General features: G+C 43.3%; 1 protein-coding gene across 1 annotated transcript; it reads right to left on the reverse strand.

Annotated features, from left to right (window-relative positions):
- Positions 1 to 263: 263 nt before the first annotated feature.
- mfsd4aa (major facilitator superfamily domain containing 4Aa) lies at positions 264 to 15641 on the reverse strand. The gene is made up of 10 exons (XM_036531903.1): positions 15260 to 15641; positions 9257 to 9455; positions 7850 to 8089; positions 5794 to 5947; positions 5115 to 5230; positions 4508 to 4681; positions 2350 to 2497; positions 2123 to 2193; positions 1134 to 1240; positions 264 to 614 (listed from the first exon to the last, which is right to left on the reverse strand). Exons 1-10 carry the CDS (start codon positions 15487 to 15489, stop codon positions 611 to 613), a joined length of 1443 nt encoding a protein of 480 aa, XP_036387796.1. The 5' UTR covers positions 15490 to 15641; the 3' UTR covers positions 264 to 610.
- Between the last annotated feature and the right edge of the window lie 900 nt (positions 15642 to 16541).

The raw sequence follows: 16541 nt of genomic DNA on the forward strand, positions 1-16541 counted from the left end.
TAGGACTCTGCTGTAAAATGTTAAAGTAAAAATTGATATTATGCTCAAACCATTCAATGCATTTTCCTGCTTAAAGTGGGTCCTGAGGGATGTTTTCACCCAAACAACAATAGCTTTTACCTTTATTTAACTGAAAGACAGATGTTTTTCCTTCATTTGGAACATGGCAGAGTACATGAGAAATCAGACTATCAAATTTGGCCCAGGCAAGTGGAAACCTGTGCTTGTGTGTCTTTGTTTTCGATCTAGGTGGTGGTGGTGGGAGTGGGGGGGGGGGTTAAATTCCATTAAAGAAAAACAGATTGCTGGAATATGAAACAAGAGGCAAAGAAATGTGCTCAAACTGAATGCAGTTAAGAGGGGGTTCTATCTCCCTGTTTCTTTGTGTTCTCTGAACAGTAGGGGGCAGCGACACTTCCTCATGAGTCCAGCATCCTTTTTCAGTGCTGTCAGTGCTTCTCTCCCCCTTCTGGTTTCTGTGGTCAATGTATAGTATCAGTCCATCTTTCTTTGTTTCTCTCTCTCTCCCCCCCTTCTGTCTCTTTTACTCCCACTCTCACAGTGTCATTTGCTTCTGTCCCGTACCTCCACTATGGGCGCCTCTTCAGAGCTACCTGTGAAATAATGTCAATGCTGTTTAAAATGTGATTCAGCGTGAGTTTTTGCACCACATCCTACATATAGGTTAAATGTTACTGTCCATTCATATCCCAGAATAGTCCATTAACTTTAGTTCGGGCAGCAGTGTAGCATAGTGGTAAGGACCAGGTCTCATAACCGAAAATTTACTGGTTCAATTCCTGGCTAGAGCACTGCTGCTGTACTCTTGGGCAAGGTACTTAACTCCCAACTGCCTCAGAAAATATCCAGCTGGATAAATCTAAACATGTAAAAACTGTAACCTGTGTAAGTCACTCTGGATAAGAGTGTCTGCTGAATGACAGTAACGTAATATGAAGTAATTAAAAAAAAAACAAGCACATTTCCAGCACATAGTCACATGCCTAAATTCATACACATTGTTTCTAAACCACAAAAATGTAATGGAGACTGACACTGAACATTGACAAAAATACATGTTATGTATTTATATAGAGGTGTTATAAGCTGTGTGTGTGTTGGCAAGGGCATACCTGTGCATGTGGTGGCAGATCAGCAGGCCAAAGAAGAGTGTGAATCCCACGCAGGCCATAATCATGTCACAGAGCAGGAAGCTGTAGCTTCCCTTGCTGTGGATAATCTGAGGGGAAGGAACAGGTCTGGAGTATGCCTCATGCAGCCCACGAGCGCTGAGTATTGCAAGCAATGGAAGCGGCTCTGTATAAAAGTGTCAGTTTAACTAATGTACTGTAATGTAAAATGTAACGCAGTGTCACGTGACACACTCCAAGGAGCCCTCATTCCCACGCGCCTCCACTGCTATGTGGTGGTTGTGTGGAGCACAGGTTAGAGGACTGGCCTTGCAACCTGAATGTGTTTGATTTCGCTTCCTGGAGGTGACAGTGCTCTTCTGCACTTAAACCTGACCTGCTTGAGTGAATATCTGTGAACTGGCTGTGTAAATGGACAGTCTGTTAGATACAGGCCACACCTGTTATCATGGACAAGGGTGTCTGCTTGGGGAATAAATGTGATTTAATGGTGGTGGTGGTGTTTGGGATTCGTGGACACAGTAGTCGCATTGTTCCAACAGGTATAGAACAAGGCCAGAAGAACACACCTTTCACTCTCTCTAAAATACATTTGTTTGTCTTTTTAGTGTCTCAATCCTTCTTTGTATTCTGGAGATCATAAACACATTTGGTTTGCTCAATACAATATTTGCAAACGTAAAAGACGTAGCCAACACAAACACCTCATAAAGCACAATCACTGATGGTGATGTGTTTTAATCCCGGTGTGGAACTTTTTCACATGGGTCACTCTATCAATAAGACTGAATACCTGTGTTTAGGAAAGGTGTGCTCCCTGTCTCTTTTATTACAGGTAATAAAGAAAAGACATTGTTCTATTTGAACAATGCCAGCTGTTAGATGGTTATCACAGATTGTGGGCAAACAGTGATGTGACGCAGCAGGGTGTGTGCAGTAGCATTGCCCTCTGGTACTGTGTCGACACTCACCGATCCCACCAGCACCTGAAGGACCATCTCTCCCATCCCAGCACCAGTCACCAGGACCGTGGTCACACATCCTGGAGGGCGGGGGGAAGAGCTCAGGTCAGCGGCTGTGTTAAACCAAACTCTCAACCATAGCACCAAATGCACCTCCAGCAGGAATGCCGTGCTGTAGGACACATTGACCGTGCTGGGGCGTGTGCTTAGCCTGGGGTGGCCCTGTGAGTACGGACCTCGGTACTCCAGGATGTCTTCAGTGTAGGCCACCATGCAGGGGAAGACACTGCTGAGGCACAGGCCGAGGAGAAAGGTCCCCGCGAACAGGAACAAGCTGTCCATGTGGAAGACGAGGAGGAGCAGCATCGTGACGATCACGCCAACCTGAGAGAGCGGGAGAGACAAAAGGATTACTCACTCCTTTTGTGGATTACCAAAAAGCATTCTGGTTCAATCCGGCACGAAGGAGTGCTCATACACTTGAGTATGTGGGGCGTAAAATCAGTGATTAAAAATGTGTATATGTAAAATAAAATGTAGAAACCAGACAACAGAGCTGACTCCCTCACTTGGGGGGTGGAGAGAAACAGGGCTGTGGTTCAGTGTTCAGAGTTCAGTATTGTTGAGTGTCTACATCAGTGACCTGGCTAACAGCGACAGAGCAGTCTGGAAGCCTTGTTGTCACCCTACAAGGTAAGAAATTAAGATTCCTGCTGTATGCTCATGGCCTGGATTTACTGTTGCCCACAGTCCAAAAAACACCCCACCCACTGAGCCCAGAGAAGAGTTTCCTGAGGTAAAAAGATGTGAAAAACACCCACTAATACTGAGCAGCATCAGGACACCATGGTAGCAGGAAAGACGGGGACATGAAAAAAGAAAAAAAAAAAAAAATCACCCATCTGAACATCCATACAGACACACAATGCAAACTGGCATGATACTGGACTGTAAAAGTGAACACACACCACACCAAACTTCCAGACTACAGTAAAAAAAAAAAAAAACACTGAAAAGGAAAACTACTGAGAAGTACTGAGTCAGCCCGACTGTTCAAACAAGCAGACCTGTCTCAAGCAGACCTGTTTCCCCAGAGAGAGCAGGCTGTGCTGCCACTGTGAGCCAGAGGAGGCACCACTTCCTTCCAGTTTGTGAAAAGCATGAAGAAATGAAGCCCTTCGACCCTAAATTGCACAGGTTTGCCTATGTCCTCCCTGTTGCCGTTTATCCATTTTTATTATTATATTCTTCTCTGTTTATGTTGCGTATGTTATGTGTAATAAAGGAATTAATCTCACACCTTTCAAGGGCAAGAAGCATATTTGTGGTTTGTTATTTCAAACTGTTCATTTTACTTATTTTTGTAAACGCTTTGGCAACACATTCAAACATTAAACAAGGAATAAACAGCCATGCTACTGAATCAGGATTCTTTGCAGTGCATGATCTCAAGCTGGTGAGAGAATAGGTTCACACTCCTTTTAATGAGGACAGAAACAACATTTCTGCCTTCATTCTTTCTTTTTTCTTTTTTTTCCCCTCAATTTTTCAGCCGCAGACAAAAGATCCCTGTGCTGTCTTCAAAAAGCTGAGAAATAGAAGAATGCACTCTGTTTCTCATTAAAAGGAGTACAAACCTATTGTCTCTTTAATGCATTCACATATTCTTGCCAAATAAAGCATCTGCTATTTAATTTGGGCAGAAAGAAGCAGATGAAGAGAAAGGCAGAGCGAGTGAGACAGAGAGAGAGTGAGAGAATCAGGGAGAGACAGTGGGCATTCAACCATTGATTCCTGTCTGCTGTATGCTCAGTTTGCTCACAAAACATTTTTTGGTTTTGTTTTCTCTTCCAAGCTGTCATGTTGCTGTGTAATGATTTTATATTGTGGTGAAGCATGGATCAAGACAGGTGGCAGACACTGCATCTGGTGGGACAGACATGACCGTTGACTGTATCCTGACTGTGTCATGATTACGGTGTCCTTCAAAATGCCCTCGGGTCTAACCCGCTCCTGAATAATGATGACTATACTACCTGACAATTAGCACATGAGAAATGTCACCCCTGAAATGTGTCTCATACATACACACATCCACTTCAATTCCCTAGCATGCATGAAATAATAAGTCAAGCATTTCCTTTGAGACACTCTAGAATCTAGCTTGATTCACTAATGACAAAGGAATGTGGATGATTTACCAGTGGTGTGCATGTGTAAAATATGCTTATAATCCTTTTGATAAAAAGGCTATTTATGGGTTGATAATATTGCTCAGCCAATTTATCAGTCTGGAACTGTCAGTGTAGAGTAACTCTGGGAAGAAGGTGTAGTATTCACAGATGCATTGAGAATGACTCAGATCTTCATGCTGGCCACGAGTCAGGGCATTACCATGTTGACAATGAGCAAGTATACAGGCTGCACTCTGTAGGACAGAGGGATAGACACCAGCCGCCCTGCAGTGATGGCTGCCCAGAAGACGCTGGCCAGGTAGCCTGCCGTCTTGTGTGGCAGGGACATCGGAGGAGCCACTGCGTAGGTGTAAACAAAGCCTGCATACGCCCCCTGCAGGAAACAGGATTTAGTTAGGGGCACCGAGTTCAAAACCATCACTCGCTCTTAGCTGAAAGCATTTACAAAGTTCATGTATTTTTGGAGGAGCAATCCAGTACCTTTCTGTAAGGGAGCAGCAGCAGCAAGGATTTTAACTCTGATTTAAACGTGAACTCAATACCACCACAGCTGTCAATCAAAACTGGCTCTTCATTTGTCAGTGTGTGCATTTACCGTGGCATATGTTAAATTGATCCATACGTGAGATCACATTTAACATCCTAATGCTCTTTAAAGGAGTCTATTCCCTCACAGAAAGACATTAGGTGAGATGGACAACAAGTAACCGCAGTGCTGCTGGTGACCGCAGTGCAGCACAGTGCCCTGAAGTTCCGTGGCTGTCCAGTGGTATGATGGTGGCGCCAGAGAGATCAGAGCCACTCACAATAATGCCATCTGTCATGAAGAGGACCATCCCTCCGAGAATGTGGACTCCGAAGAAGGACAGGGGCAGCCCGTGGAGGTCATCATTACGGCAGCAGCCAAACAGGTCCCCGTGGCCTGCAAAGACAATGCAACAAGGCAACAGTCAGAGGTGGACCACAACCCCACAGAACCCACTTATTTGCCCTTGGTGTGACTTCCTGGAGTCAATTCCTGGAAGCTGGTCTGGTTTGCCTGCCCTGAATTGAACTTTCACAACCTAAGCTGCACTTGGTCAAGTCACACCGTTGTTTGATGAGAAAAGACAGCCCATGATTTTTTTTCTTTTTTGGTTAGATGTGACAAGCATGTATAAATCAGCTATTGTAAGGGACATGCGCTTGGATTGTACTTGGTACCTCCAGCTAATTTTCCTTAATTTTCCTCAATTTCAAACACTACTTTTTTCTGGGTAGCAAAAGAAAAAAATAACTCCAATTAGCTGTACGGGTTACATAACAGCTACAAGGTTAACTACAGATACGTTTCCAGAGAAAACCCACAACTTTCCTTTCAGGTGGATCAAGAATTGATCTGGGAGTTGAAATAACCTCTCTTGGTGAAGGAGCTATGCAGCCGGATGTGACAGAGGTGTGCTGGTGGGATGGAAGAGGTGGCATCAGAGCAGGAGTCCTCCTTACCTCCAGAATCCGAGTCATTGGGGTCCTGCTTGCCTGTGCCCTGGGCCTTCATGGCAAGCTCGTCCTGCTCCAGCAGGCGGGGGCTGCTGGGACCACAGCAGACGGTCAGCCTCTCCCGCTGGATCAACGCAAAAACTGCGATGGGCACCGGCAGCTGGGGTGGAAGGAGGACAGGGGAAATCGGTCACGACCTGAGCCGACCATACTACTGCCAGCGCAAACATGTGGCCCTGCCAGGTCACACAGGGGGGCACTTTGTTTTGTCTTTATCATCAAGAACTTGGTTTCCAGATGACAGCACACAGCTGGAACTGGGGAGGGCGTCTCCAGGGAAGCGCAGAAAGGCATTATGGGTAGAAACAAGCTAAGCCTGCACTAGATTGCTCGCCAGTTTTTTCAGCTGAGAAAGGTCCTGTCTGCCCTCTAATTGTGAAATATTTGTCCATCAACTGCTTCCACTGCTATTCTCTTCTGCAGTGTCTGCAAAGGGAGCTGCCAGTAGTATATTAACGTGCTGACAGCAAGCCATTCAGGGAGGAATGGCGGATTTTGCCATGACAGATATGTCTAAGATTGTGTCATGGTCTCGTTTCAGTCTGCACTTGCCAGGGGTTCGGCCCATCACCTGTGTAATGGGATTGGACAGATTTCACGGTTTATTTCAAATGCCCTGAATAAAATCGTTAGCATTGTGAACCGGTGCAAGGTTTTCAGCTGAACTATTTTAAAAGTGACGACAAATCATGCCCTCACTCTCAACCCAATCGTAATGATTTTTTAAGACTGCAAGATCAAATAAAATTTGATTCATTGAATCATTTTTTTTTCAAATGATCTATTTTTCATGAAATTTTCATAGTTTCCAGATCATCACTTTATACTGAAAAGGCACACTGTCAGGCATTACCAGGCAGAGGAGAAACATGTTTCTAATACACCCATTACTCACATAAATGCACAGCACCATAAAATGCCCTTGGAAAGGAGAAAGGACTGAATGGGTGAATTGGAGAAAGGGTGAATTGCTGTATGAGTAAGACCAGACACATCTGCCTCAGTGCCACGGATGTGATGTTTTGAAGATTAAGACTCCAAGTCCCAGAAGCCCATCTGTTACCCTGATGCCCTCCCTCTCCGCACAGTCTGGCCTCAGGGCCCGATGTATGCATCTGAAGAGATTAGCCGTCCGCTTAATAGCCCTCAAGGCATGCATCCGATTCCCCGATTTGTGTGCTGATGTGGCGCCTAGCTGCAGCACACGGTAGCATGGAGGATCATTCAGTTGTGGGCCAACCTCTGTGACTCAGCTGCTTTCTCAACTCCAGGCTGCTGAATCCTGTTCCGCCCACCAGGCGCGCTAATTGATGCCAAGGCAGCCGCCCTCGTTAGGCTACCGCACTTGTGCTGCGCTGCAGACACCTCGATGCGCAATTGCCCACTTGTTACGGCTTTCAAATGCTACCGCTGTGCAGATGATGGCCAAACACTGACAGAGCAGAGCACCTGACAGATGCTGGAATTCACGACCACACATACTCCAAATTAGGTAGGACTGTTCACTGAACTGGGATTCTTCAAAGGGAATTGCTTATGTGATATCACATATGAACCGACTGGCTGACTTAGGAGTCCTAAAGGCTGGCTGGGGGCCTTACCGGCTGGCAGTTACATGTATAGTAATTGTCTTATTCCTAGACAAGACAAGGACAAAAAACAAGATAAACTAAGAAAACATCTCTAAATGAGAACTCACTGTCAAGAAATCTGCACTAGATAGGAGTATCAACTACCTGAATTAATAATAATAACAGTAATAAGAGTAAACTTGAAATGCAAAGGAATCCAAAGTGACCATACTGTTAACATTACTTGACTGTGACAAGAAAAACACATACATGCGCACACATATGTACACACAAATACAGCGCATACACATAGTAATCAGAGTTTTGAAAAGACACATCCCTTTACAAGTACCAGAACATCCCACTAGAGAGCTAATGAACACCATGCTCTTCCATGTTCTCATGTTCGGGCAGAAAGGCACATGACTCACGTTTATGACGGCCATGATCCAGAAGGCGTAGGACACCTGCGTGACCACCTCCCCCTCCATCGGCAGGTGGTATTTGGAGAGGTTGTGCACGGGGCCCCCGGTCAGCGTGTTCCTCAGGTGGTCCAGCTCCCTGGTGCCGTTCCCCGTGCCATTTCCCACCACGCAGTTGGTGTCGGACAGGAAGGGGTCAGCGATCAGGGGGCTCAGCAATGCCCCCAAACCGATGAAGAAGTGCAGAGCCTAATGTGGAGGAAGGGAGAAAACAACAGAGACGATTTAGGTCACGATGAGATGAGTTAGGGACAGCAACATAAACAGTGTCTGCCACGACACTCTGATGTCATTAAAGGTCCTGTGGCGTTGATCGAAAAGGTAAAGGGCGATAACCCAGTTCCGGACCCAGTTCCCAGTCTGGCTCCCTCCATCTGGCCACTTTGTCATCCTTTCAGCTGATAGGCTAAGCAATTCCTCATCTCCCTCTCCACCAGCCTTCAGTGTAAACATCAAACAGGTTCTCAGTTGAACTTTCTGGTTGAATGCTAGATGCTAAATAAAGTATATAAATACATTTGGAGGGAGCTCAAACATTTATGCAAGTTAAAGGCTCATATCCATTCAACCAGTTTCCATGCAGAGTACACCTCCTTGTTTTTCCCTGGCCTTGATCTTATTCTTACATTTCTAATTTTTTTCTTAAAAAAAAAAAATCATATTCATTCTTTATTCCAGTTTCACAAATGCTAACTTTTCATTCCCTGCTCTGCATGTACCAGAGAGAAAAAGGTCTGTGACTTCGATTAGAGAGCACTGGTGTGAAATTGCACTTGCAGATTCTGTATCATCTGTCTCCATTAACCTGACTGCCTTCCTCTACACTGTACACAAAGAAGAGAAACTTCACAAGAGTGAATAAACTAACTTATACAAATTCAGGGGATGAACTGAGGGCGACTCTATTTTGATTAGCAAACTGTGCCATACCTTAAGTGAAGCAATGACAGTGGCTGCTGGCAGTGACCATTTCAGCAACACTACACGGATTTTACCTGTGGTCATAGCCAGATTTTCACATGGGTAAAACAAACATGTTGAGAGATGCCATCTTTACCCATGTGAAACACCTGCCCAGTATGGGTCCCTGAACCTATTTCAACTTGCACTCCAAACCACTCCCTGATCCCTCATACTTTATGTGATATCACAATAGTAGTTTATTGGCAAGGAAGGTGAGAAGAGTCAAAAAAGGTGTAGCCCTCCATTTTGGGGTACAATACCTTTATTTAGTAGAATTACCAGTCACAACCCATACACAGTAAAAAGTGCCAAATCTGCCCCTCTTTCTGAGGGCTCCAGGGAGTGGTTTTGGAATGGAACCTCCTTTAGCTGGACCTGTGAGGGCCTCCTAACCTGCAGGAAGATGGCAGAGTCCTTCTGGTAGGTCTTCACCAGCTGGACGTTGGCGATGGTGTCAATGACGCCCATGGCCAGGCCGGCCACTGCCATGGCGACGGCCAGCAGCAGCACGTTGTGGCACAGAGGCATGATGGCGAACACCACCGAGATGAGCAGTGTAGAGACGAAGAGGGCTGAAAGGGCACATGCCAGGCTGTGGGACACAGCAGAGGGTCACAACAGTTTACCTCCATATTCCTCTCAAGATCGGGACATCATATGACGTGGAAGAAATCAGGTCAGCAGAGCTAAAGGTACTGTTTAACAGACCTACTCTATAACCCCATTCCATTTTCACTCAAAGACAAATAGGAAGCAGCAGGAAACCAGTTACAGGAAGTACTTGCCCTACTTCCTTCCCTACTCTCCAAGAAGAGCATTTACCAACATTGGCAACTTACCAGACAGATTTGGGAAATAAATATAAGATAGAAAACATGACAGGGTTGGTAAGACTCATCAGTTACATATTTTGATTTTCATACTTTGTTTAAAATGTTTCTACTAAATGCAATCAAATGATGTTGCTGAATGAAGAAGTAAGTTTTTGTCACTACCAATACTGTTCCAAAACTACTTTCAAGGGAGCAATTTCAATCATTGAAATGAGGAGAAGAATATACTTTCATTTATGGAAGTATTCTACTTTTAATACACTTTGAATACACTTGACAATAATGTGCGCAAAACCTAAGGCAGTGGCAGAGCATTTTCAAAGTTGTTCTCATGCAAACAGATTTGGCTGGGATATTGTCAACATGCTTAACATTATATCAGCTGTGGATTATTTAGTCATATCAAATGCATGCCAAAATGAGACTAGAAAATTTCACTGAAACTCGTCTTCCCTGTAAAGTGAAGACGGCTGCAAGTGGTTCAAAACAAACAGTAGACTAATAATGGACAAACTGCGATGATCACCACGCCGCCAACTTGTTCTCGTTTACTGATGCCAAGAATCCAGGGCTGTCATATGGCATCTCTACTGTACCATATGGGCTGTTGACTTGCCCCTGTCTCTGTCAACCCCGGATGAATATAGTCTGCAGGTCACACTGACCCCTCTGATGTGGCTTTTTAAGTTAATTTTAGGTGCAATTTCAGAAGTAGCTATCAGTTCTTTATTTTATACTCAATTAATTACAGACCAGGGCATTTGAGGCATAATCACAGAAGATGGGATTGAGGCATAATTAATCTCGAGTAATTTCTTTTTATAATGAGGCGGTTATCGCAGATCACATTTCATTATGCATGCACTCATTTGTTTTGGTGGATGATCAACACAATGCCATATTTGTCTAAAACACAATTGTGTACAGTCATTGAAATTCAGGGGCTACGAGCTCGTACCTTACTGTACAAAATTTTGAGCTAGGAGCAGGACCTAGCAATTTGTGCAAAATGCATTATGCCCAGAAGAGAGAGAGAGAGAGATAAAAATGTGGTTAATTTTGAAAAATGCACATAACGCCTTTTACTGTGAAGAAAGCTTGGTTATTACTGCTGCTCCATTTTGAACAAGGAAGCAAAGGGTGTGACAAAGACAATTTTAAGGCCTTCCCAGTTTTCATTTTCATATATCCAGCTACAACTCAGCACAACACAAGCTCCTTGTGGTCGTTCTGAGGCATTCTAACATGCTGCTACAGAGACATGGGAATGTTAGAAGAAGGCTCTGTGCTTGCTGGGAATGTTACTTCAGGACAATGTTCCAGAGAACAAGAACAGACTCGTTCCATGGGCATACCTGCTGGCTTTTTTTAGGGAGAAGAAAGTCTGCACCTGAGAGCGGAGTCTAGATAAAAATGACTCTAGGATCTAGGCCTGAAGTGATGGTGGAATTTCAGGTACCTTGACCCAGTGAAGTAGTATTTACCCTACCAGGTCTCTCTGGCCCTGAAGCAATCTGCTAAGCAATATGTCTATTTCCAAAGTATCTTCCTCCAGTTTATGACACTTTGATGAGCTCTGTACCCCACTCCTATTTTCTGCAGAATTAAAGTGGTATAATCTGGTCCAGGTCTAGATAAAACCAGTCAGCACTGAGAGAGGAAAAGGATTCAGATCCCCCTGGCTTCAGGTTCTGCCCAAATAGGTATAACAACAAGGTATGTAGGGCGTTGGGTACAAACTCTTCACATGCAGGGCAGGCAAGTATAAGATGGTAGGTTACTACCATCAGTGTTATTGGTTTATTTGTCAGAATCAAGGGACATTACAGAGTCCATCAATATCCACACTGCACTCTATACATTACTGGACAGTCTATCCATTTCACCTGAGTGGACAGATTAACCTTTGCTCACCCACACTACCTTTGCAACCCCAGTGCTGATGTGGAAACACTTTTACCCAAACACTCAAAACATGAGGAGAATTAGCCTCACACAGCAATCACAATATTTACATGAGCCTCTTTTCCGGAAAATTATAGATATGAATCCATCCAGTAGAACAGGTTACTGTAGAAAGGTAAACAACAATAAAATAATATGAACACAAGATGAAAAAAAGGTCTGGCACATAGGAAACACATGTGCTAAGCTTTGTGACGTTATAGCAGGATCCCATGACAGCATTCTGGGTAACAAAACACTGTCCCCTTTTTTCATTACATATTGCCAGCACCATCTTAAGTGGTTGGACACTTCAGCTCAGAGTTTAGCAATTAATCTGATTGTCCGCTCATTCGTGTGCTCTTGTTGTGTTACGTATAACCTGCACCATTATAAAGTCACAGGTACAACACTATGCTCTGCAGCCATATAACAAAGCACCACGCCTTAGTGATGGAGTACTCCCAGTTTCACAATTTACCGCCTGGGGTGCTTAAGGGTGGAAAGGCCAGCAGAGGTGTCACAAATAAATCATTTCAATTTCACAGTACTCTGGCAGACTGGCCCAATGATGCCAGGTTCCCATATGCTTGTAGTTTGGTAAAAGAATGACTGAAGAGATTCCTTATAACAAAAGCCAGGCTGCTATCCGAATATCCCATTCTTTTATTCAGTTCATGTCCTCACAATACTTTTCCTTTTGTGGGTATGGTATATTTTACTCCTTTAGCTTTTACTCCTTACTGCCTTCATTTAAGGTGACTCATAACCAAAAGGTTGCCGTTTCGATTCCCTGCTGGGACACTGCTGCTGTACCCTTGGGCAAGGTACTTAACCCACAATTGCCTCAGTAAATATCCAGCTGTATAAATGGATATCATTGTAAAAAACTGTAACTGATGTAAGTTGCTCTGGATAAGAGCATCTGCTAAATGCCAATAATGTAATGCAATGAGTACTTGGTTTAGTTCTCTGAACATAAACTATGGAAAAGTGTTTAGTTGGACATTCTAACTATTGGTTGACCACCCCTGCAAGAGCTGTGTACTTGGTGGGTGCTGGGTGCATCTAGCCCAACATTTTTTCCTGTGAAGGAGCTTAAAATTATTGTTAAACTCCACTCAGAAGATAGCAGTGGGGTCTAGCATTTACAGGTTTTCAGAGAATTACCTTAGGTACCTAGTTACCTTTTAACTTTAATACTGGATGGACACTTTCACAAGGTGGAAAACAAGGTTCACACTTAAACAAAAAGATTTCCTTTGTGCAATTCAGTTTTGCCTTTTTGATTGAGTTTTCATGTACACATATGGAGCAATACCACCTTCAAAGGTGACAAGAAATACAGTACCATTTCAGTGGTACACCTCCATCATTATGCCACACTTCCCAAATTACCTGTACTTCTTATCCCCTTCGAAGAAGGCCTTGCTGCACTGAAACTGACTATAAAAGCCAAAACCTAAAAACTGGATAAAGGCAATCTTTACCTACATAGATTCACCACTATAGGTTAATGCACTTAGTAAGAAACAACTAAACTTCACCGTGAAAGCGCAGTGGTATCTTTCTTCGTGACTAACTTCAAAATGAGGGAAATTATGGCCTTCCCTTTTTTTAGACACGTCTTTAATGGCCATACAGAGCAGGATATGTGATACTATTAACAATCAAGTGGAGCTAAACAAACATTTCGGTTTCGCCACTCAATGTCATCACTGGCAACATTCCCAGCCATTCTCAGAGAGCACACACATCCTGCTTGGACACAGAGAGCAAATATTAAGCCACTAATGGGAAAGCTAATGTGATTACGGACAGCTGTCCAGTTCACAACAGTAACCTCAGAATGAGGAAAACATATGACAACAACTGGCTTTCTACCGGCATATTCTGAGACAGCTCTGGATCAGCCTTATCCCTCAATTTTCACAACACTGCAACTAAAATGTTTCTCTTTTTGGTCAGGGGTGATTTCCAAATCCATATTAAAATTGCACTGCATTGCATGGTCTCCAAACTGTACTTAATCTTCCCTAAAATCAATAGGATTTCCCTCACTATGTTACTTTCAATTAATTGCTCAGAAAATCCACTTAAACAGCTCACAATTTTTACTTGTTATCCATTTATACAGCTGGATATTTACTGAGGCAGTTTGTACTAAGTACCTTGCTCAGCAGTAGAACAAGTAGTGGTCCATGCGGGAATCAGAGCAGCAACCTTTGGATCATGAGCCCTGCTCCTTACCACTACGCCAAACTTCCGCCCAAATTTTAAACTGCATCCACTTCAAGTGTATACATGTATGTGTGTGTGCGTGCATGTGTGCGTGCGTGTATGTGTGTGTGCGTGCATGTGTGCGTGCGTGCATGTGTGCGTGCGTGCATGTGTGTGTGCGTGCATGTGTGTGTGCGTGCATGTGTGCGTGCTTGCTTGCATGCCAGCACTGCCATGAAAATGCCTTAAGTCCTTTCAATGACCTGATTTTCATGCAAGGAAATACACTTTAAACTTGTTCAGTAAAACAAATCAAAACATCTTCTTAACTTGCTTCTCTATCCCCCAAAGGAAAAATACAGTAGCCAGCCCCACCTCCACAGTGATGTGTCTAGTACTTTGTGTCCGGATTGTCTTGCAAGGTGGTGTCATTTCAAAAGGCAGCTTAATTGCTAAAATAATACAGCCACGACCAGCTACAGTAAAATTCAAAGTTAAATCACCTAGACAGATGTCCAGTATTATGAATGTGTAAGCCTCAAACAATCGTGTGTTACCGTTTGTGTCTGCAGTATTTCTATGGTGTTGGTTTAAAGGGACAACAACATGCAGCTGGTACTTTGTTTAACACTGACAAATGTGGGCCTTGTCTTTGGATCAGCACCATCAAGTTAAAGATTCATTTTTGTATGCTCAGATGAGAGTCCCTTGTGTCTCTTGTTATGCTTCATCTCTGATGATATCTGTGAGTTCCATTCACAATATTTTTAATGACATTACAAAGCAATGTAAAACATCTGCTTGGCATTCAATGTATCTGCTATGGTGCTTGTCCATAACTGTTAGTAATGAATTTATGCAAGCAGGCTTTATTATTTGTTTTTAAGTTTACATTTTGCCATTCAGCAGTTTTATCCACTGCAACTTGTTGCACATAGTTAAAGGCCAAACAATATTAGTTTTCTCTTGTAATAAACTCAATATATATGACTGACGAATTACCACTTTCGGACATAATCTGGATAACATTAAGACGTCACCTCTCATGTACGGCTGATAACCGCGAGAAGGTTTAAATATAATTTCACTGATAGTAGCCATCTATTTACATGTGCTAATGCCCTGGAAATGATCTGTACGTCTCTCAGTATTAGACATAATTAGGTGCATTCACCCTTAATTTCATTTCAAGACACAAAACGCATCCCATTTTAAATTATTATGTGTGTTGCATATTACAACACCCAAAATACAAAATACTGCTTGGCCTGCGTTAACGCCCGCAAAACACATTGACAGGCAAAAAGTGACGGTTCTCTGGGAGTTTCGCGCCTCTCACTTTGCAGGTTGGACTTTGTTGCAGCCTTGCACGGCTACGCTAATTAAAACAATCACTCACGTTCTCTTGAAGATGCCACCAACGGAGCTGCCGATGAGGAGGCAGAATTGTTGGGAGAAGAATACACAGGTGATCTCCTGGAGCGTGGACTGCGTCTGACACCGCAGGTCAAGGATCGTGGGACCGAGGAAAGCAATGCACAGTCCGAAGCTGAAGAAAACGCTCCAGTATGTCAAGGTATGCTGCCAGTTACGCTTGAAAAGAGTCCAAATTCTCTCGTTCACAATCATCCTGTGCTCGGTGCGCTTTTTTTTTTTTTAACAACCCATCTGAGGAACAACCTCACCTCCTCACCCCCGCATTAACAACAAAAATGCAAAGACAAAACGCTGACAAGTGCTGAACCTGGCACCGGATGGGGAAACGTTGTGCAGAAATTGCAGTCAGATGTGCATTTGCCCCTCCCGTTAGGCTCCGGGAGCTATGTCAAAAGTACTTTCCCCCTGCGTCAGGTATGGGTTCCAAGGTGGGTTTACAGCGTTTTAAAAACCCAACCAATCAACCTACCCCCTCCTTTCAATAACTTTTAAACGGTTGTTTCTGATTATTTTCTGTTATGGCTACTGACAAACCAGGTAGTTGTTTTTGCACATTATTATATGAAAGCCATTACTGAATGTTTCCAGGCACTTTTAAGATGTAACTCGACCTATGCATTCTTCGACGTGTAAATAAGTGCGGTGATTATGTTGACGGAACGTTTACTGTGCAACAGTATCATTTATACATTACTGTATTAGTTTTGTGGAGAGCCAGCCTAAGCCTACATAGCTGATATTGGTATGGCTCTCTAGACTACATTATATATCGAAATGTATCTTACGTACTTGTGCAATTTATAATTTTAAACTATTCAACTGAGTGGGCTTACTGCCGGATGAATAATAACCTCGAATTAAATTAAATTAAATTTTTTTAAAAAATTCAGTTGGCCATTATGAAGCATTTATAGGCTTAGTGGAACAGCGACCCCGTCCGTACAGTTCGTAATGCAAAAAAAAAAAAATAATAAAACAACAACACAGACTGCAATGTGGTCTTCAACAGTAGTTTCAAAGCTATGGCACTGGCACTATGGCACTATGAAAATACCAATTTTACCAAGTACATTTGAAAACAATTGCCAAATTGGTACTGACCAGAATAGACGGAGAGAAAACTGTATTCAAGATATTCTTGAATAAACTTTTTTTTTCCAATTTCATAGTAATATCACTCCAATTAATAGACACAGAGGTGTCTCCAGTATTTGAAAGGCTTACTGGTGGTGGCAGTCTAGACT

The sequence above is a fragment of the Megalops cyprinoides genome, chromosome 6, assembly GCF_013368585.1.
Source record: "Megalops cyprinoides isolate fMegCyp1 chromosome 6, fMegCyp1.pri, whole genome shotgun sequence".
Classification (NCBI taxonomy): domain Eukaryota; kingdom Metazoa; phylum Chordata; class Actinopteri; order Elopiformes; family Megalopidae; genus Megalops; species Megalops cyprinoides.